This window comes from Gigantopelta aegis, chromosome 7 (genome assembly GCF_016097555.1).
Source record: "Gigantopelta aegis isolate Gae_Host chromosome 7, Gae_host_genome, whole genome shotgun sequence".
Lineage (NCBI taxonomy): Eukaryota > Metazoa > Mollusca > Gastropoda > Neomphalida > Peltospiridae > Gigantopelta > Gigantopelta aegis.
Genome location: NC_054705.1, coordinates 16,822,111 through 16,848,638, shown reverse-complemented (window position 1 = coordinate 16,848,638; position 26,528 = coordinate 16,822,111). Strand labels below are relative to the sequence as shown.

Below are 26,528 nucleotides of genomic sequence, written 5' to 3'. Positions count from 1 at the left end.
CTATAATGACCTGAACACCGTAAATAATCACCATGTTGGGTTCAGATCTGGAACGCAGTTCTACAAATTCTAATCAAGGGGAGAGAACTCCATTACTGACAAGTACTGCAGACAATTACAGTGGGAAAGCAGACGAACAAAATGTGGCTCCTGATGAATCAACAAAAGCGAGTTTCTCCTTTAGGCGGTTGCCGAGGAAAGAAATCTTCATGTTTTTGTCTATAGGTTTTGTGAACTTCTGTGCGTGTATTTGCTTCTCATTGCTGGCTCCTTTTTTCCCACATGAGGTAAAGGTTCACAGTTCATGAATTTTTTTTTTTTTTTTTTAATCTGTGCGAGTTTCGTTTTTTAATCTGCGAGTTTCGTTTTTGTTTTTTTATTCTCCCCAGAAATATAAGCAAATTCAAGGTTGGGGCCTTTAATCATTGCTGTACATGGTATTATTGTACATACATAAACGATATAATGCACTTATTAAACAATCTATATATATAATTATATATATATATATATATATATATGCATGTGCGTGTGTGTGTGAGAGAGAGACAGAGACAGAGACAGACAGACATGGACGTGTGGAGTAACAGGGATGAAGCCAAAGATAAACAAAATGGAAAAAGGGAACATAAAGGGTGTGAGTCATATGCACACATGCATAGTATTCAATATTAAGATGAAACAGATAGGCTTATGTTGATTAATTTAGCACATGTACATGTAGATTAGGGATTCAGGTTATGGGTTTTGGAGGTTGAATCGCCTCCTCCACAAAGCAAATATATACTCTCTTTTTTCAATATTTGTTTTCTTCTTTTTTCTTTCTTCTTTTTTACTACCGGTACATTAACTCCCTTTTAATTATATTTACTACTTTCACCACTATGAACCGAGATAGAATATGATGTAATACTATGTACTCTTTTTCACCTATTTATATTAATAAAAAAAAATATATATATATTTTTTGAAAAAAATGTAGGGTCAGTTCTTTTTCCTAACTAAGGATTGTGTTGCTGGAAATATACAATTTTATTTTTTTATTTTTTTACAATTATTGCATATAAATGTGATTATTTTCAGGCTGAGAAAAAGGGGGTTTCCAAGACTGTTATTGGACTTATATTCAGCATATTTGAGTTTGTGATCTTTCTGTCTTCACCAGTGTTCGGAACTTTTGTGAGTATACTGAATCCAAGAAATGCATGATTGAAAATAATAGAAAGAAAGAAAGAAATGTTTTATTTAACGATGTTAAATATTTTAATTAAGGTTATATGGCATCGGACACATGGATCACCGAGATTATTAGAGAGGAAACCCTCTTCCACTATTCCATGAGCTACTCTTTCCGATCAGCAGCAAGGGATCTTTTATATGCACCATCCCAGAAACAGGAAAGTAAATACCATGGCTTTTGTTCCATCAGTTGTGGAACACTGACTGAAATGACTAATGGCTCAATGGGTCCACCAATGGGGATAGGCTCCTAAACTGACTGCACATCAAGCGAGTGCTTTACCACTGGGCTACATCCTGCCCCTTCAGAATAATAGCTGCATTTGTACAGTCAGTTTATGTTAAAATAGAATTGATGATTTGGCAGGACATGACTCTACGGGTCGAATTTGTTTTAGGAATGGCAAGTCTTGCCTTCAGTTTAATAAATAGAGATTATTATACGAGCTTGTGTGTCATACTGATTTTACGAAATGAGTGTCAGGAGTGTTGTATTGCCCGAGTGAGAGTGAGGGTAATACATGAATCCTGACACGAGTTTCATAAAATCTGTACGACTCACATGCGAGTGTAATAATTCCTTTATTATCCATATTATTATTGTTGTTTTCTTTATGAATAACAAGACCCAACTCTATATGTTTCAGCCCAACTAGAAGGAGACTGAAATGATGTTATATATTTCAAATGCACAGTCTGAGCTAGGACTGGAAAAGCAACGACATGTTATGACGTCGCTTCCCAAAATTACATCATTACACTTGTTATTACACGTGTGCTTTGTATGATTATTATTAACTCGGTTATGTTGAACCATATGGATAACAACAGGAATTAGGGAACCAAGGCAAAATGTTTCCTTCAAAAGTGGCTCACATACATACATGTATATGCAACTTACTTTCTGTAAATCTTTTTTCAGACAAAAATATTTCATGTTACAGCCTTGGGCTCTAGCTGATACAGTGGTTGTGTTTGTAGTTAGTGATTTCTCTAGAAATTTGGCAAGGCATGGTAGACCACAACACTTTTGGGGCATTTTCACTATTTTCAGGGCACTTGTTTTTCATTAAAAATACACAAAAATTAATTGAAATATACATTAATGTAATTTATGTGCTTGCTTTAATAAATGAATGGCAAAAGATGTAAAAGGCATATTTTATTAATTAATAATACCTTTTTGGGTGTTTTATAAAAGCAGTTTTAGAATTAATTAGTGAAAAAGGCTTGTTTAATCTCAGGGCAGCATGGTGCTGCACCATACTAAAACAAGCTAGGGAAAACACTACTAGTGTACATGTATACTAAAAATTAGGGGTGCAACAATACGGTCAAAACCGTGTTGCATATAAGAAATTGTATTGCAATATATATTGCAGTATACATGTAGTTGATATTACTTAAATTTAATATTTATGGGGTTTTTTTTTAATGAAAGCAGAAGGCATAAACTTTTTAATGATCTTTATTCGTTTCAGCTGTCAGGTTAAATGTTTTTGGCCATATTTTTATTTTTTAACACAATACTAGTCTACTAGAACACCGGTGTGCTGGTGTCAAACTATTTATAAATTAATTGTCACATTCGGAAATCCTTACTATCTGGCTTTTCCGTTGCTGCTCGCTTGACACAGAAATGTACGTATTGAGTCGCAATGTTTCGGCAGGTCGACCGAACCAGAGGTTATTTGCTGAGGTGTTTTGAACAATCGGCCGAAATATTCCGAGTTCAGGGAAAAACAGCAAAGTGCGATTCTCACTTGTTGGTTTATTTCTTTGAAGATGGTAGCCTTATTCCAACGTAAATGAACAATGAATAATAATATGTAAGTTACAAAACATTTATTTATAATCATCGTTAACTGGTTATTTTTATTGGACTTTTTAAAACAGTGAATGACTATTAACGATCATTATCAAATTCCGTACCCAATAATTCTATTAAACAAAATTAAGTGAGTTACTATTTTAATGGCACTGCTAAGATATACATTTAAATTGCAGTACTCATTAAAAGTTAAATAAAAGCATTGCGATAATATCTACCAGGCTTCAACGTGTTACTAGTAGTAACTACCAATCGGCTACCTTACTTTTGGTTTAAATAAGATTTATTTTTGTCACATACTGCTTTGTAAATCCATAAATACTGTTTTGTAAATAGTTGTGTCTTTAAAGCCGTCTAAAGTCAAGTCATGAAAATAGAAACATGTTTTCATCCTGCACTAGTGAAAATGATTTCCGACCTGATTGAAACAACATTCACGATAAGCACGAGACATTTGGAGCACAGCATAACACATATATAAGTCGACATTTAAAATAATTAACGTTTAAGTTATCAAACAGACATGTAAAGACACACAGTGACTCGACAGTGATCTCATTTTAATACATAAATAAAACATGGCTCTGCTGAACTGGGGCCGAATTATTTCCGAACGCTTAAAATTCAAGTAAAGGGAGATAACATAACGAAGTATTACCTACATGTACCTTAACGTCACCTTGTTTACTCTTGAATACTGGATAATCATTATAGTCCAATTAACTTGTCTGAAACTTTTAATTTTAAAACAAACTACCGTTTTATGGAAGATAAATTGATACTGGTCCACTGTGTTTTCTGATGTCCACTTTTGTTTACAGATTAAAGTAAAATTATTGGACAGTCGCCAACTGGCAAATGCGATTTTATTTTTTAGACACCAGAGAATGTATTTAGTCACCATGGTGAGTGTTTTACTCGCTTTGTAGAGCACTGTATCACTTCGTATGCCAACAGACCGGCCTCGGTGGCGTCGTGGCAGGCCATCGGTCTACAGGCGGGTAGGTACTGGGTTCGGATCCCAGTCGAGGCATGGGATTTTTAATCCAGATACCGACTCCAAACCCTGAGTGAGTGCTCCGCAAGGCTCAATGGGTAGGTGTAAACCACTTGCACCGACCAGTGATCCATAACTGGTTCAACAAAGGCCATGGTTTGTGCTATCCTGCCTGTGGGAAGCGCAAATAAAAGATCCCTTGCTGCCAATCAGAAGAGTAGCCCATGTAGTGGCGACAGCGGGTTTCCCTCTCAAAATCTGTGTGGTCCTGAACCATATGTCTGACGCCATATAACCGTAAATAAAATGTGTTGAGTGCGTCGTTAAATAAAACACTTCTTTCTTTCTTTCGTATGCCAACAAGTAAGCCGACTACGCTTGACGTGATTGTTACATTTCCTGTCATCACCAATTAATAAAATCATGGGTTTTTTGTTTGTTTGTTTCTTTCTTTGCCTATTTCAAGTCAAATAAGATACAAGGAAAAAATTGCGTGTAAAAATTGCGATACACAAAACTACCGCAGTTTGTATTGAGCTGATCAATTATCGGCGTATAACGGTTTATCATTGCAGCACTACTAAAAATTATATAGAATGATATCATGTATGAATAACGATAAGTCATGATCATTTTTTGTTCATACCCCGATGAACGTAAAAAAAATAACAAACAATACTTATAATTAAATTTGAATCATATTTGCTAATAATAACACTAAAACTACATACTTTATTTTGAATTACTTTTGGTCCATAAACAATAACGCTCAATAAGACAACTTGCCCATATAAAATCAAGTCATCAGATATGATGTTCCTTGACGACGTAATTTTTACATTCATTGAGAACTGAATAAACTCCCGTTGCTATGTCTGGACCAATGGGATGATGTTAATTATATTGGGATTAATACATAGTATTCAGTAAAATAGTTTTAAACTATATATAGCTCTTATTTATAATTTTTATTATAAAGTTAAAGGGACATTCCTGAGTTTGCTGCATTGTAAGATGTTTCCGACTAATAAAATAGTTCTACTATTAAACTTGCACATTAAATATATTTTCTTGTTTACAATATCAGTGTCTGTATATTCAATGTGTTTCTGGTCGTCTTAATATTTGTAAGAAGCCCAAACTGGAATTTGTCTTCAAATAATTTCGTACCTACGAAAAAACTATATTTTAGGAAATAAGATGAAATTTAACCTAGTACAAATATTAGAACGATCAGAAACACATTTAATATACAGCCACTAATATTTTATGCAGAAAAATATATTTGATATGTAATTACAATCGTTAAAAAGTCTGTTAGTCGATAACATTTTAAAAAGTGCAGCAAACTCAGGAATGTCCCAATAAGCTTTAACAAAAAGCAGTTTATATATATATATATATATATATATATATATATATATATCTCTTATCTGAAACAACAATGTCCATTGTGTAGTCATTAAACAATTCATTCATTCATTTCTTTCTTTATTTTTATAGCTTGTTGCGATAGGTCCAAAGTTTACGTTCATCACAGGAGTGTGTGTCTGTGGAGTTTGTGCAATACTTTTCGGGTAAGATTTTGCAATATGCAGTTTAATGTGTATAATGTACATGTACATTATATATCACGTCGATGGAAAATTAAAGACAATAGTGTATGCTGTGTTTCACTTACATGCCAACTGGAATTTGACCAAAGTGGGGTCTAGCTACATTTGTATATTCTGTGGAAACCGAAGTCTATAAGGGGGTTGAGTCGTGCTTGCTCCTCTGAAAAATATATTTGGGGGGGGGGGGGGGGGGGGGAGGGGAAATTTATTTGAGCAGGAAGGGGTTTGTACCTGGCATCTCCCTGGTTTGGATCATACGTGTCAAATGTATCACTTGAAAGAACACTATTTCAGCTTTAAAACTATGGTATATCTATTGCCTCTATGATCTCGCTCCTGCCATTCAAATCCTTCATCCGACTCATTAAAAGAGGAAGGGGTTTGCACCTGGCATCACCCTGGTTTGGGTCACATGTGTCAAAAAAGGGAAATGAGCTATTCATATCACTTGAAAGAACACTATTTGAGCTTTAAAATGATGATATATTTATTGTCTCTATGGTCTTGCTCCTGCCATCCACACCCTTGATTGAACTCATTAAAAAAAATAGTTATCGTCTTCATTAACAATCTTGTTCAAGACACATGTATACTAAATTATGTACATATTATATGTATAGCTTTGTCAAAGCATATAATTAATACACCTTTGAATCTATTATTAAAGGCACATTTTAGAGTAGCCAACACTGGCAGTTTGGAGAGAATTCGACTTGTTTTATTTAACGACGCACTCAACACATTTTATTTACGGTTATATGGCGTCGGACATATGGTTAAGGACCACACAGATATTCAGGCATCGAAATAAGCATTGTGTCTGGTAACCCATTTACAGGTTACCACAAAATATAGTCTGTTAACCTATAGGTTTCCACAACTATATGAAAGTTAGAATTGAATTCCTGTTACTACGACGCGGTCGTTCTGAAATTGTAACGGTGCACGCGAACATCGGTACGAGAAACGAAATCCGGAAGTAAATTTATCTAGTGGGCGCTGCTTAAACGCGGATTGCCAAAATTACTTTGCAATTGCACAAGTGCGCACTAACATCGGTGCAATTTTGTACGAGAAAACAAAATGCGGACATAAATTCATCTAGTGGACGCTGCTTAAACGCAGAGTGACTTGCGCGCGAACATTGATGCAATTCCTGACAAGATAATGAAACGCAGAAGTCCTGAATGCATTGCCTGGTTTACGTTCGGAAACGAAACTAACGTTGAAATTTTTATCAAGAACGAAACACCGTTCTCGACTTTTCTAACATGTGGTGACCTCCCGGTAACCTGAACGACTGTTCTCGACTTATTTCGATGCCTGATATTGAGAGAGGAAACCTGCTATCGCCATGTCATGGGCTACTCTTTTCGATTAGCAGCAAGGGATCTTTTATATGAACCATCCCACAGACAGAATAGTACAGACCACAGCCTTTGTTACACCAGTTGTGGTGCACTGGCTGGAATGAGAAATGGACCAATGGGTCCATCGATGGGGATCGATCCTAGACCTTTGTTACACCAGTTGTGGTGCACTGGCTGGAATGAGAAATAGACCAATGGGTCCATCGATGGGGATCGATCCTAGATCCTACCACTGGGCTACGTCCCGCCTGTAATTGGAGTTTGAACTAATAAATGTTAACCAGCGAGTTGATTACAATATGAGCACTGCAGCAATTGCCAGCAATGTTGGTGCTGATTTAAAGAATATTTATTTGAAGAAACAATGAATTTGGCAGCTGAACTTGCATTTTTATTTTTGTTTTATGTTAATTCTTAACAACGGTTAAAGTTTTGTTCTGGTTATCTATGTTTTGTTACATTTTCATACACTTGGATCATTCTCCACCTGGAAATAGGTTTGAACTGGTTTACTCTGTTTGTTGTTAAATTTTCCAGTTGTTTAATCATTGTCCACCTGGGAATATTGTATACTGTTTTTCTCTGTTGTTAAATTTTCAGGTTGTTTAATCATTGTCCACCTGGACATATTTTTGACTTTTTTTCTGCTTGTTGTTATATTTTCAGGTTGTATAATCATTGTCCACCTGAAAATATTGTATACTGTTTTTCTCTGTTATATTATCAGGTTGTTTAATCATTGTCCACCTGGAAATATTTGTGAACTTTTTTTTTAATATGTTTTCAGGTTGTTGGACCAGTGTCCACCCGGGAATATTTTCATCGTCATGTGTTTCTTGTGTAGGAGTGTCGAGGCTCTCGGATGCTCAGCTTTTATAACATCAAGTTTCGCTCTCATCGCAAACTCATTCCCAGATCACGTTTCGACCGTTTTTGTAAGTTTGTCTCTTTCTATCTTGGAATGGGACGTAGCCCAGTGGTAAAAGCACTCGCTTGATGCACAGTCAGTCTGAGATCGATCCCCATCGGTGGGCCCATTGGGTTGTTTCTCATTCCAGCCAGTGCACCACAACTAGTATATCAAAGGTTGTGGTATGTGCTATCTTGGCTGTGGGATGGTGCATAATATATAAAAGATTTGTTGCTACTAATGGAAAAATGTAGCAGATTTCTTCTCTTAGACTATATCTCAAAATTACCAAATGTTTAACATCAATAGCCGATGTTTAATAAATCAGTGTGATCTAGTGGTGTTGTTAAACAAAACAAGCTTTAACTTTCTATCTTTGTTTCCAGATTGACCAATCCCTGCAATTAAAAAAAATGTCCACAGCAAAAAAACAAGCAGTGGAAAAAAAATCTAACAGTCGGCAGCAGAAAAAAGTGTCGTGGAAAATTTAAAAATCCACGGCATTGTCGATTGCCGTGGACAATTACAGGGGTTGATTGAGTAAAGTTAACATATGAATGAATGAATGAATGAATGAACGAACGAATGAATGAAACAAATAAAAAACTACTAAGAATAAAACAAAAACAACATAATCAAGAAATATTTTATTTTATGATACATATTTACATGTACATGTATATTCATGAATAGTACTTTTGTACTGTTCTTTTCCTTTGATTTAATTAATGTGTCAATCAAATTGCAAACAACTATTAGGCGAAACAAAAAACGTCAATCTCTGGTCAGACCATAGTTCCACAATTGATGCCGCGATGCAGCTTTTTCCTTCTTTTTTTAAAGCATGGATTGCACAGAAAAGGTGGGTATATTTGATACCGAAATAAGAGGCATATTTAAATTGAAATTAGAATGCACGTCCTAGTTCATGCGCAATGGCATTTTGACTCAAAATGCGATTTTACGTCATAGCAAGAATCGTCCAGCAAAAATCGATGTCCTATCACAGGGGTGGGGGTGGGTGTGTGTGTGAATGTTGACGCGCGAGGGTCAAAATCAATGTGCGCACTGACAAGAGACCAGAAATTTATTTAGTTTAGCTTTAACACTGATAGTTATCAGTTCTCAGATTTATAAAAGTTTATATCATATATACGATCAATTGTTTTCTTTCAGGGAACACTAGAGACGTTCAGTGGCTTGGGTCTTATGATTGGTCCCCCTATAGGTGGCGCACTCTATGAGGTAAATAAGATACAGTTTTTAACGATATGATTTATCTGATACAAAATACATAAAGTTTTGTTTTGTTTAACAACACCACTAGAGCACATTGATTCATTAATCATCGGCTATTGGATGTCAAACATTTGATTATCTGATACATGTTTTTGTTCCGGCAATAAGCCAAGGATGAATACGCCTGAAGCTTCACTGGATAGCATGCATGTTTGTACAGTTCTCCTTCCCTGCAGCATCAAAACAGAGACATATTTTGTAATTGTTTGACAGGGAACATTTTGTTTTCATGATCAACGATACTTCTAGTCAGTTCAAAATTATGTCAACTACTGTTTAATGTTTTAAAATTGTGTAGCGATATCTGAAACTTACAAATGTACATTACGAATATCGACATGATACTGAACAAAATGTTCCTTGGAGGAGCTAGTCTTTAAGTGCTGAGCTAATTTTCTTATCACTCTAACAGTGAGTTTACCCTGACATAATTTTTGCGTTTCCATTTGTTAGGTGGTAAATTCAGCTAAGCTGATATCTCACATTCCACCAGGCTTAGGCCAGTGTTTCTGCCAGAAAGAAAAGTACTTTGGGTATGGTGGGATGGAATTCTGACGGAATGCAACCCAGAGTCAACATAGGGTATTGGTGTGGCCACCCCAAGAAGAAATTTTGGTTAAGTTTAGGGTTCAGGTATGCCACAGTTTAATCATACAGTAATGATAATATGAGTAATTAACTTTGTCAAAAGTTTAACTTAAAAAAAAATAAAAATCTGAAAATTGTTTTGTTATTTACANGGTGTACAGAAACTTTTGCCAAATTATCTATATGAACTCCAAAAATTACAGAAACGCACCATTATTTTCCACAAAATATCTACCATAGCATGAAATTCTTTCTCCACATTAAAATAAAATTCACCAGTTGACGAATTTGGCGAGTGACAGAACACAATGAGATTTTTGCCATGTTTAAACAGGTATATCAAACACGATAGGTATTTTCCTCTCGACCACACACGAGGCAGAAAACTGGAGCAAAATCACCCACACGACGACAGCTGTCAGCTGAGCAAAACGTCTCAAATAACGTTGCGATCAGCCGATATTTCTTAAGTGATTTGCAGCCTTCCAATACACCGGCGTCGTGGTCAGGCCATCGATCAACAGGCTGGTAGGTACTGGGTTCGGATCCCAGTCGAGGCATGGGATTTTTCATCCCGATACCGACTCCAAACCCTGAGTGAGTCCTCCGCAAGGCTCAATGGGTAGGTGTAAACCACTTGCACTGACCAGTGATCCATAACTGGTTCAACAAAGGCCATGGTTTGTGCTATCCTGCCTGTGGGAAGTGCAAATAAAAGATCCCTTGCTGCTAATCGGAAAGAGTAGCCCATGTAGTGGCGACAGCGGGTTTCCTCTCAAAATCTGTGTGGTCCTTAATCATATGTCTGACGCCATATAACCGTAAATAAAATGTGTTGAGTGCGTCATTAAAATAAAACATTTCTTTCTTTCTTTCTTTCCTTCCAATACCTTTCTGTATATATGAATGATCTGTCACCTTTATGCTTCTCCCTCGAAACCCCACCTTCACATTTTGCCCATGCAGATGCGCCTGTAAATACCTTTCTTGCTCCAGCCAGTGCACCACGACTGGTACATCAAAGGCTGTGGTATGTGCTATCCTGTCTATGGGATGGTGCATATAAAAGATCCCTTACTGGTAATCGAAAAGAGTAGCCCATGAAGTGGTGACAGCAGGTTTCCTTCCTCAATATTTGTGTGGTCCTTAACCATAATTCCGATGCCATATAACCGTAAATAAAATGTGTTGAGTGCGTCGTTAAATAAACCATTTCCTTCCTTTCTTTTCTTGCAGCTGGGAGGGTATGGCTTACCGTTCTGGGTGCTCGGGACTGTGTTGTTGTTCTGTGCAGCTATTTCTTACTACCTCATGCCACAACAAGCTGGTGAGTAATCACTCGGGCTTTAATTATGCCAGAAAATAATTTGAGGGTATACGTAACAAAAACAAGACCGATCATAAGTGCCCCTATCTACTAGGTGGTTGTGGGTTTGAAATGTTTTTGAAATTTGAAACAGCATTTAAAGGGACATACCCTAGTTTTTAAACACTGAGGCATATTTTTTACAATTAAAGCCGTTTTTGTTAACTGAAATCAGATTTTATTGTTTAGATTATCCATTTTCATACATTCGAAGTGTTTTACTGGTCATTCTGGTGTTTTTAATATCACAAAATGTATTTCTTATATTTTTAAAAATGCACGTTCGTCTCAGAGGTAATAGTTATATGGAGTCGATGGAGTCGGAGTTTTAGTCTATTTTTAGAGGGTATTTCACCATTTCAAAGTCACAGACTCATGTTTCACTCAATTGTAACTTTATCCAAATATGTTACAGGTTTGTAGATTAGCTAAACTTAGTGTGCATTTTCATGGGCTAAAACTAGGGTATGGGTAATTCCATGTCAAATCACCCAATGGGTTTAACCCCACCCCCTCTGATTTGGTTGAAATTTGGCTTCTAAGGAGATTTTGGCTAAAAAACCTTAATTTTCAAAGATGAGCTCAATTGGACAGGCGTTTTGGGTGCTACAGACCGCCCCTTTTGGCAAAAATCACAAAAATTGGGCAGGGGACCCTATATTTGAACATCCATAAATAAGTAACCACTGGTCCAATCTTGATGGGAATGGCATCACTAGAATGGAAATTGCCCAATGATTCCAAATCTGCCATTAGTTGTTATGTAGATGTAAATTAAAGTGTGATGACCTTTTGACCTTAAATTTAATCTTGTTGCCCTCGTTACCTTAAAATGAAAATTGGTCAGAATTATAGCCCAACATCTTTGCTACAAAATATAACAGAACAAGAGCTGTAATATTCCTCTGTAGCCCACAAAAGCAAATTAAAAAAACTTTTTCCATGCAATTTAACTTAATTTACTTAGTACTACTTACTCTGTTAAGGATAATTCCTACTATGAGAAGACATTGAATGTTCCTGAAATTTGGCACACACATACACATGTACTATGACCATATTGAACAATAATTAAATTTGGAAATTAAAAAACTTTCAGCCATGCCCATATTGACGATTAATGGCAAATTTGTGAATATAACAAATACTGGAATGTTCTAAATATATACCCCAAACCTCAATTATAGATGGTATACACCATAATTACAAAATGTAGGCCCCTAACTGATCAGTTTCCATGTGTTATAATGAATGAATTCATTCTATTGAAACCTAATCCATGGATACTGTTCTATGCTTTAGTACATACCGTAGTTACCCTGTAGATTCATTTAACTCCAGGTAGAAGTTTCTGAACCCCTTAAACCGAAAGTGTGAACCCGAAACAAGCACATGTTCCTCAAGTTAAAACAATGGGGAAAGTTCTTGGGTGTTTTTATTTCAAATTCAGAACTTTCTGAGGCTGCTTCCAAACATGTAAGTGTATATATATTATTCTAAAACATTTTGTTCTGGTGCATATAAGAGATCCCTTGCTACTAATGGAAAAATGTAGCAGGTTTCCTCTCCAAGACTATGTGTCAAAATTGCCAAATGTTTGACATTCAATAGCTGATGATTAATATATCAATGTGCTCTAGTGTGGCCATTAAACAAAACATTTTTTTTTTTATTACAGTCACACATTGTTATCTCAGTGTTAAAGGAACCGAGCCACACAGTTCAAAATATTGATCTTCTGAGATAAGCATAATAGTGAAAAACATGCCATGGGATCCATGTCTGGACCATGCACATGAGATAAAGTTTGAGCTGACAAGATACTTTGAAACAGGTTAAGAAAACATTTGACTATAGTTTGAAACAGGTCAAGAAAACATTTGACTATAGTTTGAAACAGAGGTCAAGGAAACATTTGACTATAGTTTGAAACAGAGGTCAAGAAAACATTTGACTATAGTTTGAAACAGAGGTCAAGAAAACATTTGACTATAGTTTGAAACAAGAGGTCAAGAAAACATTTGACTATAGTTTGAAACAGAGGTCAAGAAAACATTTGACTATAGTTTGAAACAGGTCAAGAAAACATTTGACTATAGTTTGAAACAGGTCAAGAAAACATTTGACTATAGTTTGAAACAGAGGTCAAGAAAACATTTGACTATAGTTTGAAACAGAGGTCAAGAAAACATTTGACTATAGTTTGAAACAGAGGTCAAGGAAACATTTGACTATAGTTTGAAACAGAGGGCAAGAAAACATTTGACTATAGTTTGAAACAGGTCAAGGAAACATTTGACTATAGTTTGAAACAGAGGTCAAGAAAACATTTGACTATAGTTTGACACTAATGTAACTGTGTTTTTCATTGCAGAAGCGGTGAAAACGTACGAAGGATCCATTCTAACTCTACTAAAAAGTCCCTTGATTTTCGTGACTGGTTTCTGCATATTTGCTGGATCATTCTCCCTCGGATTTATGGATCCAACTCTCGCAGATCATCTGTCACCTGTGAGAAAATATTCAGTATTTTTCTTTTCAACTTGTTCATGGCCTCAAACATATAGCATATATTCCCCCTATAATGTAAGTAGACTGGTCTGAACATCCCAACAGCCAACAGAATGGCTAAGAATGTCATTACCAACATTTTTGCATCGAGAATGTCATTATCAACATTTTTTCATTAAGAATGTCATTATCAACATTTTTGCATTAAGAATGTCATTATCAACATTTTTGCATCGTGAGAATGTCATTATCAACATTTTTGCACTGAGAGAATGTCATTATCAACATTTTTGCATTGAGAGAATGTCATTATCAACATTTTTGCATCGAGAGAATGTCATTATCAACATTTTTGCATTAAGAATGTCATTATCAACATTTTTGCATTAAGAATGTCATTATCAACATTTTTGCATTGAGAGAATGTCATTATCAACATTTTTGCATTAAGAATGTCATCAACATTTTTGCATTGAGAGAATGCCATTATCAACATTTTTGCACTGAGAATGTCATTATCAACATTTTTGCACTGAGAATGCCATTATCAAAATTTTTGCATTGAGAATGTCATTATCAACATTTTTGCAATAAGAATGTCATTATCAACATTTTTGCACTGAGAGAATGCCATTATCAACATTTTTGCACTGAAAATGTCATTATCAACATTTTTGCACTGAGAATGTCATTATCAACATTTTTGCACTGAGAATGCCATTATCAACATTTTTGCACTGAGAATGCCATTATTAAAATTTTTGCATTGAGAATGTCATTATCAACATTTTTGCATTGAGAATGTCAATATCAACATTTTTGCATTGAGAGAATGTCATTATGAACATTTTTGCATTGAGAATGCCATTATCAACATTTTTGCATTGAGAATGTCATTATCAACATTTTTGCATTGAGAGAATGTCATTATCAACATTTTTGCATTGAGAATGCCATTTATCAACATTTTTGCTCAAGAGACTTTAAAGCAATTAATAGCTATACATTTTGAATTTTCGTTTTTTAACTCTGTATATGCTTAAAATCTATGTGTAATGAACTTTGTTTATTTTTCAGTTCAAATTGTCCACATTTCTCGTGGGTTTGGTCTTTCTGTGTGGGGCAGGAATGTACGGCTTCACAGCACCACTCTGGGGCTGGCTTAGTGACACAAAAGTAGGTTATTATAGTGACTTATTAGTAGCAACACAAAGGTAGACAGTGATAAACTTACGGTATTAGTGACACAAAAGTAGGTTATTAAGTACAATGTAAATAGTGACAGTGGTAAGTGAATAGCAACACAAAGGTAGACAGTGATAAACTTAAGGTATTAGTGGCACAGCACTTTCATATTTAGTGAACAAATTGAACTTAACCCAATTACGGGATGAATTTGAAAATTTAGACAATGCATTTGATATACTTGAAATAGTGCCATACTTTCCGATTGTTTTGCCTGCCAACATTTCCGCTGGCCAGGAGATCTTTTTGCCCGCCATCCCATCAGAGTGGCAATTATTTTGCATTTATACTTTATGATCATGTTTGGTCCAGAACATTTTGATTCAGGCAGCCAGAAGTTGTAGCTTAATTGCCAGACCAAATGTCTGGTATGAATTTTAGACAATTTCGATCTAGTAACCTGAAAATAGTGACACAAAGGTTGGAATTAGTAACACAGAAGTAGGTTATTAGTGACACCACTAGGGCACATTGATTTATTAATCATCGGCTATTGGATGTCAAACATTTGGTAATCCTGACATATATGTAGTCTAAGAGAGGAAATCGGCTACTTTTTTCCATTAGTTGCAAGAGATCTTTTATATGCACCATCCCCCAGACAGGATAGCATACCACTGCCTTTTCCGGTTTACACAAATGCTGGTTTAGACAGAGTCCACTGTAGTGTGAAACCGATTTGTGATTAGGAGAGTAGTGATAAATGAAGGGGAAGGTACATAAACTGAAATACTAATTACATTGTACATGCAGTTCAAATTGTTAATGAATTGTATAATGAATTGTGTAAAAGAAATGGCTGATATAAACTGTTTGATATTTATTGCATTATCTGAGGTTTTACTAGTTCCCTACCCGTCCAACCATTCATCTGTCTGTCTGTCCATTGGTCTGTCTGTCCCACTTATAGTATTACAGATCGAATTTGACTTTCATGACAATTTACCCAGCTTTGACAGAGTTATGGCCCTTGAACTTAGGCGATACACAGATTTGATTTGCAGACTTTTTTCCCCCCAATGCCTCAGGATATTGAGCTTAAAATTGCTTTACAATGATGTTCTATTACAGACTTAGTTTGACTTTCAGGACGATTTACCCATTTTTGACAGAGTTATGGCCCTTGAACTTAGGAGATATAAAAATGTGTTTTCCAGGCTTATTTTTCCCCAATGCCTCAAGATATTGAGCTGAAAATTTGTATATAGCTTTATTGAGTACTATTATAGATTAAGTGTGGCTTGCATGACGATTTACCCATTTTTGACAGAGTTATGGCCCTTGAACTTTGGAGATACGAAAATTTGTTGAGGGACATGTATATATTACTTTAGCAGTACTGAATACTTGTTGTTGTTGTTATCATTATTATTGTTGTTATTATTATATTTTCATTGCAGGGCTTCGTAAAATCTCTTGTGATTGTTGGCAACATTATCTCATGTGTTGCATATATCTTGATGGGACCATCCCCACTTTTTCCATTTTTTCCTTAGTAAGTTATTTGAATCAATATGTGCTCTATAGTGGTGTTAATAGGCAGAGCAATCTTTCAACTCTTTCAGAATCTGTACTTTTTAAAGGGACATTCCTTAGTTTGCTGCAAGTTTTAAGATGTTATCGACTAACATAGACCTTTTTATGACTGTAATTACATACCAGATATATTTTTCAGTATAAACTATTAGTGGCTGTATAGGGTGTATACTACCAAATCAAATCCCATAGACGACAATAGTAACATATGTGGCTAAAACTCCTACCTGCAACGTATCAATCGACATAAACGCCACGGATATAAATACTACCACCCTTCACCCTTAAAGTGAATCACAAAAAAGTGGGTGTCAAGCTGCTCATTTCTGAGATAACGGGTAGCGTCTATGACTACCCTAGTTCCGCACAAAATTTGAGTACTTTTTTTTACAGGTACCCCATACATGTTCCAAGCACAAGGCTACTTGACACAGTGGTACTAGATGAAATAAAATTGCATACATTTTTAGCCCAGATGAAACTAATTTTTTTTACAACCAACACACTCACATTTATAACCAATCACAGGACTTGTGGTGTTCACTTCTCTATCAAAAGTTCGGTGCACCTCGAACTTTGACCCAGCCGGAAGTTATTTGGTTTAGTACTACCTATATTAAACGTGGTTCTGGTGGTTCTAATATTTGTACTAGGTTAAGTTTCATTTTATTTCTTAAAAACATATTTTTTCGTATGTACGAAATTATTTGAACATAAAATCCAGTTTGGGCTACTTACAAATATTAAGACGACCAGAAACACATTGAATATACAGACACTGATATTCTAAAGAAGAAAACATATTTAATGTGCAAGTTTAATCGTAGAAATATTTTATTAGTCGGAAACATTTTACAATGCAGCAAACTCGGGAATGTCCCTTTAAATGTGCTGAGGTATATATCTTTAAACATATGTTCTTTTCCATTGCTTTCTGGTTGACTAACATTGTATTTCAAAATGGTGATCTATTCATTTCTTAAAGTGGCAGACCCCAGTTTTTAAACACTACAACATATTGTTTCACTATTAGAGCAGAGTCGGGACGCAGTCCAGTGGTAAGGCGTTTGCTTGATGCGTGGTCGGTCTGGGATCGATCCCCGTCGGTGGGCCCATTTGGCCATTTCTCGCTCCAGCCAGTGCACCACGACTGGTATATCAAAGGCCGTAGTACATGTATGTGCTACCCTGTTTGTGGGTTGGTGCATATAAAAGATCCCTTGCTACTAATCGAAAAAGCGTAGCCCGTGAAATAGCGACAGCGCGTTTTCCCGTCTCAATATCTGTGTGGTTGTTAACCATATGTCTGACGCCATATAACCGTAAATAAAATGTGTTGAGTGCGTTGTTAAATAAAACTTTTCTTTCTTTCTATTGAAGCAGTTTTGGATAATTTAAATTAGACATTACTGGCACGGCTGAGCAGGGAAATCTGAATCAAAACTATTATTTGATAGTAAATCTTAAAGCAGTGATTAATTATACTTGTAGAATGCAGGAAATTGCATTTCAGGATGTCAAGTTTTCAACCTCCCTAGAAACTTTGCTTTGTGCACTCGGTCTCCGTCAGCCCCCACCAATGTCTACTTGCTTCTGCCGTGCCTGCATTATTTACATATTATTGTTTAGAATGTCCATTTTCATACATCTGAAGTGTTTCTGGTCACTCTGGTGTTTGTAATGCCACAAAATACATTTTTCATAATTCTAAAAATGTTTGGGGTGGGATGTAGCCAAGTGGTAAAGTGCCCGCTTGATGCGGGGTCAGTCTGGGATCGATCCCTGTCGGTGAACACATTGACCTATTTTTCATTCCAGCAAGTGCACCACGAGTGGGATTGTGCATATAAAAGATCCTTTGCTACTAGTTGAAAAATGCAATGGGTTTCCTCTCTTATACTGTATGTCAGAATGCCTAAATGTCTGTCATCCAATGCAATGGGTTTCCTCTCTTATACTGTATGTCAGAATGCCCAAATGTCTGTCATCCAATGCAATGGGTTTCCTCTCTTATACTGTTTGTCAGAATGCCCAAATGTCTGTCATCCAATGCAATGGGTTTCCTCTCTTATACTGTTTGTCAGAATACCCAAATGTCTGTCATCCAATGCAATGGGTTTCCTCTCTTATACTGTATGTCAGAATGCCCAAATGTCTGTCATCCAATGCAATGGGTTTCCTCTCTTATACTGTATGTCAGAATGCCCAAATGTCTGTCATCCAATGCAATGGGTTTCCTCTCTTATACTGTATGTCAGAATGCCCAAATGTCTGTCATCCAATGCAATGGGTTTCCTCTCTTATACTGTATGTCAGAATGCCCAAATGTCTGTCATCCAATGCAATGGGTTTCCTCTCTTATACTGTATGTCAGAATGCCCAAATGTCTGTCATCCAATGCAATGGGTTTCCTCTCTTATATGTCAGAATGCCCAAATGTTTGTCATCCAATGCAATGGGTTTCCTCTCTTATACTGTATGTCAGAATGCCCAAATGTCTGTCATCCAATGCAATGGGTTTCCTCTCTTATACTGTATGTCAGAATGCCCAAATGTCTGTCATCCAATGCATAGTCCAATGCATGGGTTTCCTCTCTTATACTGTATGTCAGAATGCCCAAATGTCTGTCATCCAATGCAATGGGTTTCCTCTCTTATACTGTATGTCAGAATGCCCAAATGTCTGTCATCCAATGCAATGGGTTTCCTCTCTTATACTGTATGTCAGAATGCTCAAATGTCTGTCATCCAATGCAATGGGTTTCCTCTCTTATACTGTATGTCAGAATGCCCAAATGTCTGTCATCCAATGCAATGGGTTTCCTCTCTTATACTGTATGTCAGAATGCCCAAATGTCTGTCATCCAATGCAATGGGTTTCCTCCATACTGTATGTCAGAATGCCCAAATGTCTGTCATCCAATGCAATGGGTTTCCTCTCTTATGCTGTATGTCAGAATGCCCAAATGTCTGTCATCCAATGCAATGGGTTTCCTCTCTTATGCTGTATGTCAGAATGCCCAAATGTCTGTCATCCAATGCAATGGGTTTCCTCTCTTATGCTGTATGTCAGAATGCCCAAATGTCTGTCATCCAATGCAATGGGTTTCCTCTCTTATGCTGTATGTCAGAATGCCCAAATGTCTGTCATCCAATGCAATGGGTTTCCTCTCTTATGCTGTATGTCAGAATGCCCAAATGTCTGTCATCCAATGCAATGGGTTTCCTCTCTTATGCTGTATGTCAGAATGCCCAAATGTCTGTCATCCAATGCAATGGGTTTCCTCTCTTATGCTGTATGTCAGAATGCCCAAATGTCTGTCATCCAATGCAATGGGTTTCCTCTCTTATGCTGTATGTCAGAATGCCCAAATGTCTGTCATCCAATGCAATGGGTTTCCTCTCTTATGCTGTATGTCAGAATGCCCAAATGTCTGTCATCCAATGCAATGGGTTTCCTCTCTTATGCTGTATGTCAGAATGCCCAAATGTTTGTCATCCAATGCAATGGGTTTCCTCTCTTATCCTGTATGTCAGAATGCCCAAATGTCTGTCATCCAATGCAATGGGTTTCCTCTCTTATGCTGTATGTCAGAATGCCCAAATGTTTGTCATCCAATGCAATGGGTTTCCTCTCTTATACTATATGTCAGAATGCCCAAATGTTTGTCATCCAATAGCCGATGATTAATATATCAACGTGCTCTAGTGGTGTCGTTGAACAAAAAACCCAATGTTAAACATATATTCTTTTCCATTGCTGTCTAATTGACTAACATTATATATCAAAATGGTGATATACGTATAGTCATTTCTGAAAGTGACAGTGTCATCTAATAGTCGATGATTAATAAATCAATGTGCTCTAGTGATGTCGTTAAACAAAAAAACACCAAAAAAACCCCACCAATGTTAAACATATATTCTTTTCCATTGCTGTCTAATTGACTAACATTATATTTCAAAATGGTGATATGCGTGTAGCCATTTCTGAAAGTGACAGTTTGTCATCTAATAGTCGATGATTAATAAATCAATGTGCTCTAGTGGTGTCGTGAAACAAAAACAAACTTCTTTTTTTCTTTCCAGTGAACTGTGGTTGATTATCGTCAGCCTCCTGTTGGTGGGGATCTTTCTCGGTTGTGCGATACTGCCGACCATCAAATGTCTCATACAGGGTGCCAAGTAAGTCACGGTTTGAAATGTGTGTTTTTCTGCCAGTCTGTGACCAGTTTAAACAGCATGACACTTTTAAAAAAAGAGGCGAGATGTAGCCCAGTGGTAAAGCGCTCGCTTGATGCGCGGTCGGTTTAGGATCAATCCCCATCAGTGGGCCCGATGGGATATTTATCGCTCCAGCCAGTGCACCATGACTGGTACATCAGAGGCCGTGATATGTGCTATCCTGTCTATGGGGTGGTGCATATAAAAGATCCCTTGCTGCCAGTCGAAAAGAGTAGCCCATGAAGTGGCAACAGCGGGTTTCCTCGTTCAATATATGTGTGATCCTTAACCATATGTCTGACGCCATATAACTGTAAATAAAATGTGTTGAGTGCGTCGTTAAATAAAACATTTCCTTTCCTTCCTTTAAAAACCCCCAGATTAACCAATTAAGAAATATTGTTGAACATTGGGTGTAAAATTAATTTTAGGTTTCACACCCAATAGCCAATGTATTTTTCATGCTGGGGTGTCGTTAAACATCTATTCTGTTCATTTTATGTTTTATGACAAAATCGTGAATGCATTTAACTTCATTTCACATTCATGGATATCTGATGATAAATAAAATTGTTGTATGTGTAACCCCCAGCCCACCTTCAGATTGAACTGACAGTGCCCCCCCCCCCCCCCCACACACACACACCCACCCACCCCACACACACACTTTCAAATACACTACTGGGGCGAGGGCCTGGTTGTTGATGACATGCAGATATAAAGAAAATATTTTGTTTTAAACTTTGTGTGCTTTTTTCTCGAATGTTCGGGGGGTATGCTACCCTGTAAAAATTTAAAAACTAGATGTCCTGAAATGCAATTTCCTGGAATCTACAAGTAAAATTCATCTCTGCCTTGAGATTTACTACCAATAATATTTCTGATTCTGTTGTGTCTGTATTAGGATATACATGTACATGTAAGTAGCAGTATTCAGAATTAGAAAGATAAATGATTTCTAATATCAGCCAATAATAGCGGATTACCTGCATCATAATTCATATCAGAAATGTAGAATTCATGAAATAACTTTCCTTTCCTTTGAGAGTACCATTTGTGTTTCAGGGAAATCGGATTTGAAGAGAATCTGAACACGTATGGACTTGTCTCTGGGTGTTTTAATTCATTTTTCAGTCTAGGGTAAGTACACCTGTACCTGTACCTGTACCAAGGCCATAGAAAGGTGTACAGCCAGGCAGGCTTTGGCCAGAAGAATATTTTTATCTTAAAGGGACATTCCTGAGTTTGCTGCATTGTAAGATGTTTCTGACTAATAAAATATTTCTACGATTAAACTTACATGTTAAATATATTTTCTTGTTTAGAATATCAGTGTCTGTATATTCAATGTGTTTCTGGTCGTCTTAATATTTGTAAGAAGCCCAAACTTGATTTTGTCTTTAAATAATGTTGTACGTACGAAAAAAACATATGTTAGGAAATAAAACGAAATTTAACCTAGTACAAATATTAGAATGATCAGAAACATGTTTAATATACAGCCACTAATATTTTATGCAGAAAAATATATTTCATATGTAATTACAGTAGTTAAAAAGTCTGTTAGTCGATAACATCTTAAAATGTGCGGCAAACTGAGGAATATCCCTTTAATTATGATCCAAAAAAGGTTTCTGTGTGTATATGCATGACAGTAATGAAGGACAAAATTTAATTGGTTTCAAGAAGTTGTATGTATTTTTTGGTCATTCTTATGCATTATGACCGGCCTCGGTGGCGCAGTGGTTAAGCCATCGGACTACAGGCTGGTAAGTACTGGGTTCAGATCCCAGTCGAGGCATGGGAGTTTTAATCCAGATACCAACTCTAAACCCTGAGTGAGTGCTCCGCACTGCTCAATGGGTAGGTGTAAACCACTTGCACCGACCAGTGATCCATAACTGGTTCAACAAAGGCCATGGTTTGTGCTATCCTGCCTGTGGGAAGCGCAAATAAAAGATCCCTTGCTGCCTATCATAAAAGAGTAGCCTATGTGGCGACAGCGGGTTTCCTCTAAAAACAAAACCGTGTTTGATGTCCAATAGCCGCTGATAAGATAAAAAATCAGTGTGCTCTAGTGGCGTTGTTAAATAAAACAAACAAACTTTTTTTTCTTAAGCATTGTGAGACGATTGGCACAATTATGTTGATGTCATCATCATGGTCAAATTTCAGCCATTTATAATCTTTGAAGTTGGTTTGGAACCATTTTATATGGTACACAGGAACTGTTTTCTGTGAGTATATAATATTGCCAAATGCTGTCATAAAACTTCAAAAATTTCTGATTAACATGCAATGCCCCAGAATGCAGCAACAAAATAATGTAGACCAGGAAGGCATTATTTCATGTTCCTCATGCATGGTGGAATCGAAGTAGGTCTTACAAATAATTGTTTTAATTTGCTTTTTATAAAAACAAAAAACAAGCAACAACATTATATTGTTAAAAATATATATTATATACAACATTATATTGTTAAAAATATAGAACATTATATACAACACATATATAAGCCAATCAGCTTAAATAAATTGTCGGCTGTAGACAAGAGATTTAATGCCATTGAATTCTTGCATTTCAGAACATTCCTAGGAGCGGGACGTAGCCCAGTGGTACAGCGCTCGCTTGATGTGCAGTCGGTGTGGGATCGATCCCCATCAGTGGGCCCATTGGGCTATTTCTCATTCCAGCCAGTGCAGCATGACTTGTATATCAAAGGCCCAGCTATAGTAAAGCGCTCGCTTGACGCGTGGTTGGTTTGGGATCGATCCCTGTCGTTGGGCCCATTGGGCTATTTCTCATTCCAGCCAGTGCAGCATGACTTGTATATCAAAGGCCCAGCTATGGTAAAGCGCTCGCTTGACACGTGGTTGGTTTGGGATCGATCCCCGTCGTTGGGCACATTGGGCTATTTCTCTCTCCAGCCAGTGCTGTGGGATGGTGCTTATAAAAGATCCCATGCTGCTAATCGAAAAAGAGTAGCTCATGAAGTGACAACAGTGGGTTTACTCTCTCAATATCTGTGTGGTCTTTAACCATATGTCTGACGCCATAACCATAAATAAAATGTGTTGAGTGCGTTGTTAAATCAAACGTTTCTTTCTTTCAGAACATTCATTGGTCCAACTGTTGGCGGGTTGATGTCTCAGCACTATGGATTTGATTGGGCAGCCACTCTAGCAGCGGGGTTGTTACTAATGGCTGTAAGTTTAATCATGAATATGCATGAGTTCTCTGATTTTTCTTTTGTCTTTTTGTCTTTTTTTTTCCTTTTAAATTTCGGGGTAAGGGGTGGAATTATATCATTTCATGACTTTGGAAATCCTGCACATCAAGCATTTTATATGTTTAATGGGACTGTCCTGAGTTTTGTGATTTTTATTTTGTCTTTTTTTTATTAAAAAAAATAATTAATTCTTTAATAGAAAACAATAAACTAAATGCTAGGCTGGTTTACATTCAAATTTTTTTTCTATTAAATTTGGGAGCAATGGTTGTATAAGTTTAATCTTGAATATGCATGAGTTCTGTGATTTAAAAAAATTTTTTTTTATTTAAAACATTTTTTATTTCTTTAGTAGAAAACAATAAACTAAATGCTAGGTTTTCATTCAATCTTTTGTGTGTTACATTTGGGGGCAAGGCAGAGTTCGAGATTTAAAACGTGCAGTATCCAATTTGGATACAAACATTTTAAAATCTGGTATATCCCACCTGAGAATTTAGTATCCCACTTTGGGATATGGTTACCAGATATTCAAATATCAAGCAAGCCAATTTTAATTTGAGTAAATAAAAAAAGGCTGTATTGGTTGAAAACATTTTATAATGTCTACTTGCCTTTTCATTGTATTTCAGTGAGGAAATATTGTTATGGCGTAGCATTAGGTACAAGCTTGAAAATACGGTTGTTTAACTTTGCCTGTAAATGAAGACTTAATTGTTTCAACGAAAAATAAAAATTACAAAACAAAATTATACAGGTATGGTAGCCCGGCGGGATACTGGGTTCTTGAAGTCTGATATCCAGAATTAAAATCGGCTATCCCTGGGATATCGGGATACTGTTAATCTCGAACACTGCAAGGTGTGGAATTCTATTTTTTCACCCCCCTCAATCGACCCATTCTCTGATTGTTTTTTTTCCCATTCCAACTGGTGCACCATGACTTATACAATGTATGTGCTATCCAGTCTGGTAAAGTGCATTTAATAAGGTCCCTTGCTACTAATGGAAAAATGTAGTGAGTTCACCCTAAGACTATATGTATATCAGAATTACCAAATGTTTCACATCCAATAGTGGATGATTAATAAATTAATGTGCTCTAGTGGTGGTGTGTTATACAAAACAAACTAAATTTAATTTTTTCTTTTTTTCTTATAAATATTATTATTTATTTATTTTTATTCTTTTTATTTACTTGTTTGCTCTATTTAGGTTATTAATGAAGTCATTCTTCCATGCATCGATTTGCTCGTTCATTTATCCGTCTGTCCGTCTGTCCATCCATCCATCCATCCATTCATTCATTTATCCATCCATCCATCCATCCATCTATTCATTCATTCATTCATTTATCCATCCATCCATTCATCTATCCATCCTTTCATTCACTCATTCATTCATTTATCCATTCATTCACTCATTCATTCATTCATCCATTCATTCATTCATTCATTCGTTCATTCGTTTGTTCATTCATTCATTCATTCTAATCCATATCTTTGCAGGGTGTTTTGATGTTCTCATACACATCTGTCAAGTTGTGCTGTGCGTCTGGTCAGACTTGCAGCTCCTGTTGCTATGGCGACCAATATCAGTCTACATACATGACCATTGATGGAAAGAATGCAAAGAATGACCCAGGAACGATGGTCAGTCAGTCACAAAGTGTGAATGAAGAGGAGTGCTGACTGAACCAGCGCTAAATCAAGATGCTGTCTTAACTCTCAGTGTCGGGTGTCGTAAAAACTGATCATGGGGGGTGCTCAGGGGCCTGGCCCCCCCCCCCCCCCCCCCCACTAAATTTGCGACAGTTATATATTTTATTATATATTATCATTTTTTACTATCCCCCTCCAAACCTACCCCAAAGTTCCCTTGGCATTTCGCCTCATGTCATTGAGCCCCCCTAAATGGATTTTCTGGATCCGCCACTGGCGAATGTCGAGCTATATAGACTGAGTTATACATGAATCACGTGCATGGACTGAATTTTACAAATACACACAGTGAATTACATGTATGTCTGGTCTGTTGACTAAATATTCAAGTTTATAAATTGATTTATATAGAGGATAATAAACGAGTTACCAGTTGATTATCAAATTTATGTCCAGAGTGAAAATTATTTCACAAGGGACATAAATTTTATAATAACTGGTACCAAGTTTGTTATTCTATTTATTACCCCAGCTTTTTATTTGTATTTTTATAAAAGCCTTTATTTTCGATATAGCCTACGTCGGCTACACATCCATGTATATAGAAACAACGTAAACTACTTTACTGTTCTGGGTATTGTTTTAACTTTGTATTTTAATCACGGTTCACAGTTAATTTTCAAAACCCAATGTTCTATATATTCTGTAAAAAAAAGTTTTAAAATAATGAATTGAATTAAACTAACATTTTATTTCAAGTTTAACACTGAAACCAGAAAGATGCAAACGCTTTAAACTACGTGATGTCATTGTGTGTGCTTTGCTAAATCGTGATGACATCATATTTAGTACCGACAAGGTGATTGGTTTGTTGGCATCAAATTATGATTTTTATTTTCCCCGTT

At 36.4% G+C, this 26,528-nt stretch overlaps 1 protein-coding gene across 1 annotated transcript; it reads left to right on the top strand.

Moving 5' to 3' along the window:
* Window positions 1–26,147, top strand: LOC121377405 (MFS-type transporter SLC18B1-like). The gene is made up of 13 exons (XM_041505384.1): window positions 1–287; window positions 1,084–1,179; window positions 5,571–5,644; window positions 7,841–7,988; window positions 9,140–9,208; window positions 11,087–11,177; window positions 13,591–13,727; window positions 14,805–14,903; window positions 16,373–16,467; window positions 20,598–20,693; window positions 21,798–21,872; window positions 23,846–23,939; window positions 25,471–26,147. The coding sequence occupies exons 1-13, from the start codon at window positions 33–35 to the stop codon at window positions 25,651–25,653; spliced, it is 1,512 nt and encodes a 503-aa protein (XP_041361318.1). The 5' UTR covers window positions 1–32; the 3' UTR covers window positions 25,654–26,147.
* The last annotated feature ends 381 nt before the right edge of the window (window positions 26,148–26,528 follow it).

What these genes read in the sequence shown, in the direction of transcription:
- LOC121377405 (XM_041505384.1), top strand. Translation starts at nt 33, where the DNA reads ATGTTGGGTTCAGATCTGGAACGCAGTTCTACAAATTCTAATCAAGGG. An exon ending in CTCCTTTTTTCCCACATGAG is followed by an intron (nt 288 to 1,083) that starts GTAAAGGTTCAC and finishes GATTATTTTCAG; the next exon opens with GCTGAGAAAAAGGGGGTTTC. An exon ending in CACCAGTGTTCGGAACTTTT is followed by an intron (nt 1,180 to 5,570) that starts GTGAGTATACTG and finishes TTATTTTTATAG; the next exon opens with CTTGTTGCGATAGGTCCAAA.